This window comes from Fopius arisanus, unplaced genomic scaffold (assembly GCF_000806365.1).
Source record: "Fopius arisanus strain USDA-PBARC FA_bdor unplaced genomic scaffold, ASM80636v1 scaffold00009, whole genome shotgun sequence".
Lineage (NCBI taxonomy): Eukaryota > Metazoa > Arthropoda > Insecta > Hymenoptera > Braconidae > Fopius > Fopius arisanus.
In genome coordinates this window covers 1,880,163-1,887,168 of record NW_011887748.1, presented here as the reverse complement: position 1 = coordinate 1,887,168, position 7,006 = coordinate 1,880,163, and the positions used below count along the sequence as shown (strand labels likewise).

At 37.0% G+C, this 7,006-nt stretch overlaps 1 protein-coding gene across 8 annotated transcripts in view; it reads right to left on the bottom strand.

The window, feature by feature from the left end:
• LOC105274180 (uncharacterized) overlaps positions 1-6,088 on the bottom strand; it is a 9,783-nt gene extending 3,695 nt beyond the window's left edge. Inside the window, exons 1-5 of one of the 8 annotated variants that reach the window (XR_892975.1) lie at positions 5,960-6,088; positions 4,858-4,981; positions 2,606-2,707; positions 1,080-1,410; positions 392-658 (exon numbers count right to left, since the gene is read on the bottom strand). Coding sequence is in view for 2 of the 8 variants with exons in the window: in XM_011317088.1 (XP_011315390.1) it covers positions 392-658; positions 2,606-2,707; positions 4,858-4,950 (462 nt within the window). In the remaining 6 variants the exon portion in view is untranslated. The other 7 variants (XR_892980.1, XR_892979.1, XR_892977.1 and 4 more) reach the window with 7 other exon arrangements.
• Positions 6,089-7,006: the final 918 nt, after the last annotated feature.

Here is a 7,006-nt window from a genome sequence, read left to right as displayed (position 1 = left end):
AGACAGACAGACAGACAGACAGAGAAAGAAAGAGGGCGAGAGTAAGGATTTATTTTGAATTTTTATTTCCAATGCAGGAAACTTATGATAGTTTATGGTCTAATGGGTTTTCGACATTTGCCTGTGAATTTGGCAAATTAAATAATGAGCTGTGAACAGTTTCCTTTTATTTTTAAATGCATAGACTCGGCCTTTTCCCTCTCAGTTTTATATCCTCAGGATAAGATTGCTGCATCTGTCATTACAAACGAAAATACAACGTCTATTTGGCTGAAAGTCATTGGATTAGAGAGGTAAACACCTGGCGACATTAAATCCCTTCGCTTTTTTTTTTTCATTTGATTTTGTTACTTGTTATTGAGTTTATGATTAGATAGAATGCAGGACTTACCCTTATAATATCGAACAAAAAGTTTCCTGATCCCCCAGCATTGCCCCCAGTTCCTCCACTATTTCCGCCAAAACCGAAATTGAGAAACCTCTTGTTCCTGTTCTCGTCGTCGCTCACCTCGATCTCCTCCAGTGGTGCTAGTTCCGATTGTACCGCTTCGTTCGCCGATGTTCCTTGATCGTCGAATTGGACTCGCACTTCGTTGTTCTCCGAACCCGCTAGATCCCCATCTTGGTCGACTTGATTCGCTGCTTCTGGATTTACGTCCTACAGTCATCCATGTTACAAGTTTCAATGGAATAAAACAGACTTATTCGACCAATTATTATATTGAAAATAGTGTAAAATGCAATGAAATTGGACAATTCAAAATATCAATGGCATACACCATGAGTGGTTGATTGATATTTTTTTCCCCTACAATGTTAAATGATATAAAAGAGAATAAACGAGTAAAAAGGTGGTAAATCCGTTCATAGGACCTTGTGCGACACCAATTTCATAAATAAAAAGAAAAAACGCTTGATAATGATTGGGCCATAAAACAGAAAGATCAGTATGAATGAAGAAGAGAGTAACGTAGTGGAGAGAAATAATCGAAGTAGAGGAGACGACGAATGGCGGCATGGCAGAGGCACAGTCTTGTAAGCGTTTATGCCTTAAAAATTGTTTTGCAAACGTATTTGACCTGGAGGCGCTGCCTCATTGTCCTCCCTATGAGGTTTAGCCGTTGTGGAGGTTGTAACAGTTGTCTCATTATCGTCATCGGACGGATATGTTGGTAGTGATATCGATACCATTGCGCCACTCTTACCGTTACCCTCATCATCATCATCATCGTCATCATTGTCGAATGGCGATTTGACAGTTACTGTTGAGCCGTCGTCACTGCTTGTGCCCCTTTCGCCACCTCCTCCACCCCCATTTTGGCGACCTCCACCAAGTGCACCACGCAGTAACATCGGACCCAGTACTTTGATCACCTCACCCACAATCATGTTGACTTTGTTTTCAATCATCTATAAAATTTGTCAACGATTGTTTTCTTTCTCACTCCATGAAAATGCCAAGGAATTTTTCATGGTCTCACCGATTTTTTTTTTTTTTTGTATCAGCCGCGCTCGGTCACTGTCTATTACATTGTGTTCCAAGTGAAAAAGGATAAGAAAAGTCAGGGACCTTGTGGATTTTATTGGTAGGCTAATGAAATAAAACACTTTCCCCGATTTCTTTCGTTTGATATTTCAATTGGGTGATTGGTAAGGTCTGTATCCTGTACAGCGTATTTGACCGGTGAGGAGATTAAAATCAAACGGGACATTCTTAAAAAATATTATTACACGGAGAGGTAAATTGGTTGCATTAATGAATAAAGAAAAAACAGAACGACCAACAGTGTAGTTACGGATAGTAAATTCAATGCTTTGCAATTATGCATCAAGAGGGGATTTATTTATTCGACAATTCCTCGCATGAATTACTAATGAAACGAAAAAAAAAAAAAAACGGAAATTATCTTCACTTTAAAACAATGACTAATGATTTTTTTTTCTCTAACAAATCAAAAGAAATCGATAACCGCAAACTCCACAGTTGTCACGAGGCAATCAATTGCAAACCAACACTCTATGCATACCTCGCGAGGTTGCTGGAAAATTTGAAGCAGTACATTTCCCGGACACTTCTAATGACGCAATTCTACATGTAATGAAAATGTATAGCCAATAGCGCCGTTTTTATGTACCGGTGGCAAAGGCGAGGAGACGGAAATAAATCTAGGAAACCACATATTCCGCCATTCCTGCTGTTTCCCGTATGGTGATGCAAATCGCTTGTGGCTCGCGTGATCGCACTAAGAAAATAATAATTATACAGCACTATTCATTTGGCCAGTTGATACTGGAAGTAGTGAAACCAAGTGAGAGAATTAATGTTCGAAATAACTAATTGGAAAGAGTAATCAATTGATTGTATATTGCTCAGGATCGCGCAAACGTAAAAATTTTCTGAGATCGTGGAACAAATTATCGTCTGCAATAAAATCGACGAAGACTCCGCGATAAAACCGCGATACTACAAACGTCGCCCACTTTCACGCAGAGAACGCCGACCACGTGAGAATTGACGCGTGTCTCGAATGCAATGTTATTCATTTCCATATCGTTTTCAGGCCAATTGTTCGGTGCTTTTGTTTGATTTTCAATAGTTTCTGACCTGGGAGATGCCAGGGAAGAGCTGGCGAAGTATGCCGATCGTTCTTTTACTTCTTAGTGCGGCGTCGTTGTCGCCTTCGACCATAACTAACCGCTCCAGTGCCTGAAATTTTATTAGAAATTTATATATTCCCATTGGCTCATTTAATTTTGGAGAAATAAATTCCTCCAATACTTCTCCAGTAATTGATTACTCATGTTCTTTTCCTTCACCTTCCCCAAAGACTTTTTTTCTTCTCAACGAGACAAATTGTCTCTACCATTCTCTCATTTTTCAATAAAATTTTTATAACTTTGAGCTTTCATTGCATTCTTGAGACGAGAACTTTCAGGCAATCCGGGGGCAATGAACCAAAATAACGATAATGTCCTGAAGCTTAACCAGAAACTACGTGTCATTGCAGGGGATTTCTTATAGTTTCGTATGCTTCTCCACAAAACGGTCTTCCTCATGTAGAAATTTCAAAAATATTTATCATCAAATTTTATACAAAACATTTTATTCGTTTATTTCTTAGTAACGAAAGATCAATGAGTTTCACTTAAATTTTGGCATTAGTCAATATATCGGGTTGTATCATTGGAATTTTAAAGAATAATTCTCCAACATTATATTGCAAGCAAATAAAAACATGAGAAAAAAGAAAATTCGTTATTGTATCACAATGCAAAGAGAAGTGGCTCTTGCTTAATACGTACAGCATGAAGCATTGATCTAATGGTCCACTTTCCCCACAAAAGACACAGCATTCTGTTCGAATGAATGATCATGGATGACGGCACATTGTTACCCTTTGTTGGCACAAAAAATGATAAAATTGCTCGAATTTTCTGAAGTTAAAACTCACTATGAGAACATGAAGAAAAAATAAAAATAAAATAATTGAATTGACAAAAATCACGAGCAAATGGATATAAATTGATTTTTAAAATCATCATTTTTCCATTCAGCCTATCACTATTCATTTTGATTTCTATCAATTATTATTTAAATAGTAAATGGAACTGTGAAAAAAAAACATGGGTATTTGAATATTCCTATTTTAGATACTCAAAAGTTCTACGCACTTTCCATCTTGCTATCGATCGAGCGAAGAAAGTGTCCAGTTGGCGAGTTAGTCAGACAATCTTGAAGCAAGTGAAAGTAATCCGAATGAGCGTGTGGACTGCAGTAAACATGTGTGTGTTACCCACGACATCGGAATGGCTCATGTAACTCATGGGACAGTGGAATAATAAAAAATATTAATATTTACGCATTGATAGGCCTCGAGCGTCCTTCGGCATGTCTTTTTTATTTAACTAACAGGGTCGATATTCACACTTAGCAGGTAATTTCCTTCCTCATTCTATAATTAAAGCGCTCGTTGAGTAATAATAGATGGGACATGGCGCAATCTTTAGATGCATCTCATTCACTATTATTAATGCTTCCATTCGACAATTATTTTTCAACCTTTTATACGTCGTTTGATATTTTCATGAATGCTCTCGTCCCATTTTCGACTATTTTTCGCAACTCGAACTATCTTGACTGATTGAAATAATTTTTTTGGACTGTTTGCCGCATAATGAAGCCATAGAGAATTTTTTGAAAAATCATTCAATCAAGAAAATAAAGATTCAACACAGGAAGGGAAAATATCTCGATAGAGGGAGACAAGACGCTGAGATAATCCGCCAGCTCTCAGCGAAAACGTGAAAAGCTGACTCGTGGTCGGATACTACTGTTACTTTCCACTCGAGAGTGGAATGCCTAGTTTTGCACTTCGCCAATATTTTATTTTTTATTTTTTTTTTGTTTTCCATTCAATCAGAGTTAATATAAGTGGCAACAGAATTTATATTCAATTTAACACAAGCTCATTATTCAAAGTCTATATTCAATGTTATTGAGTATAGAGAAAATTAGTGAACAATTTCTCAAATATTTTTTTCGTATTTAAATGAAACCTCGAAGACAAACCTCAATGCTAACTAGTCCAATAAAAAATAAATTAATAAAAAATTTGTTTAAGACATCACGTTTGCCTGTGAAAAAATCGATAATGCCCATGATTACACTCATCATCATCATAATTAATTAAACTCATAAACAAGGTCTTCCATAATGACTCCCTTTCATTGAGATCAAGGATGATCATAACCAATCGATATTCACTTTTTTATTCCACAAAACAAGGTTTATTGTATCCATTACACTGATAACAAACCCGCATTAAGTTACCGCAAACACATGGAAAAAAAAGTCACCTGAGATTGAAGTCCATCGGCTTCAGGAACTGGAATGGAGCTGACTAGAGCAATGAGGCATGCGGCCACCAGGATTATCACTGTGAATTTCATCGCGTCTCTTGCACTTCAGACCGTAATTATTCTGAAAAAAAAAAAAAAAACACAATCCAAAACCGATGAAAAATAGCTACCATGGAAGCTCATAAATTGGACATTCGATTGTCTATTTTTCCTGTACCTTTAAGATCATTTTTATCCTCAATGTCGTAAAAGTGAGGGGCAACGGAAGCAATTTGAAAGGACTTTGAATCTGAAAAGATTGGCCGGCGTGAAAGAAAAAGGTGTTCACCTTTCTCGAGCACGAAATACACCAACAGACTCACTTTCGTTCAAGAAGAATCGAAAGTTGTGGGGCAAAAGTATTGCGCATTGTATAGTATTATAATGAAAAAACAAAGTATACAAAACAAATGGTGAATATCAATGAAATCCATACGTTCGGCAATAACGAAAGTAGAATTTATAAGATTATCTCGACATTAAAAATAGTGTAGGTTGTAGTGAGGTATGGGGTAGAATTTAGGCCTTTTAGACGCAAGCCAAGTCACGGATGTTCGTATACGTGAATGGTGATGTTAATGATTTCGAATGAAAAAATGCTGTTGACGAGGAAGGACGTGTGAGAGCAAAGGGGATAATGGGAGGATTCAATGCACAGGTGGAACGTGAAACAAGCCGAGGGCACATGGGCTGACGCATTCAACCTGACGGTCAACTCCAATCACTTTGGCCAACTCAATTCGAAGGCCAACCAATTTTCGGATTGATGAAATAAATCCCAAGCATTACTCACATTATAAATAGTTGTTATTATCATATGACTTAATTGACTTAATTATTTGTGAAAAATCCACTAAATCTTGAATTATTATTCAAAAGACATTATCGCTGATTGAAACTTGACGGGCTCTTATCACTTCACACTCTTACTTAAAATTTTACTATAAATTATTGAATAATTATTTAAGAATTGGAAAAATTCAATGATTGCGAATTTTGGCAGATTGTTTATGGAATTATGATGGAAGCTTTTGGAAATGGGCATAAACAGTCAACTCACCACACACGTAAATCCGTTATCAATGAACTTAAACTCAGACTCGAAATAAAATATTGGGAGCTCGCGGGACTCCAGCTCTGCCTGGCTATCTGTGACTGTCTGTGTGTGGCGACGTACAGTGAGCGGCTTTTATTACCAGGAGAGACTTATCCCAGCCACCTCCACGCTACACCTGAGATATGTTGTAGCCTCGCCATCAATACCGGCTAAATGGGGGAAGAGGAAGAGCACTTTTAACCATCTCAATTGATTTCCCTCAACTTCAACCTCAAGACTCATCTCCTCATCACATTACATCTATATTAATCATACAGGACAAGCAGACAAATAGAGCTTACTCCGAGCTTTTTTTCATACTCTTCGAGCATTTTACTCATCTCTATAAGTCTTTCGAATAATAAATATCGCAATAATGACCAAAATTATCATTTACAATCCTCCATTTTAGCTATCATACGATAGATCATATGATCGTGAAACCTCTGCAATCAGTAGTATTGCAATAAAATTGGCCAACTAGTGGAAAATTCCAGTCTTGCTAAATAAAAAATTGTTTTAGAGGCCGCAGGGTGAAGTCAATGATCCGATTAACGGGGAAAACGTGAAATTTACTGTTTCATGTTTTTTTTTTTTTAATTTGGGTATGGATCAAGGCCGCCCTTCTTTATATTTAAAAAAATACATACCATTGATATTCAGACGTTCATATCATAATGCTATCATATTCAACTGGAGGTGCTACAATTGGATCTCTGCCCGCTGAAAACAACCTCCTTGAAGTTGATAATGTTTTACTAAACGGTGAGAAAGTTTCATAGGAGAATTTGCCAGGTTAAATATATACCGTTTTGGTTGAATGCCAATTTATTACTTATCCTCCCATTGCCATTCCAATGATTTCCGATTTATAAGACTTTTAACCGCCACCATTCCCCCAAATTTTACTTTTAACTAACTGGACTTGACAGAAATCAATTGCCGATATTTTGAAAAGGAATATTCTGAAAACTCTAGAGATTGTCCCATGAATGTCGTTGACCTTGTGAT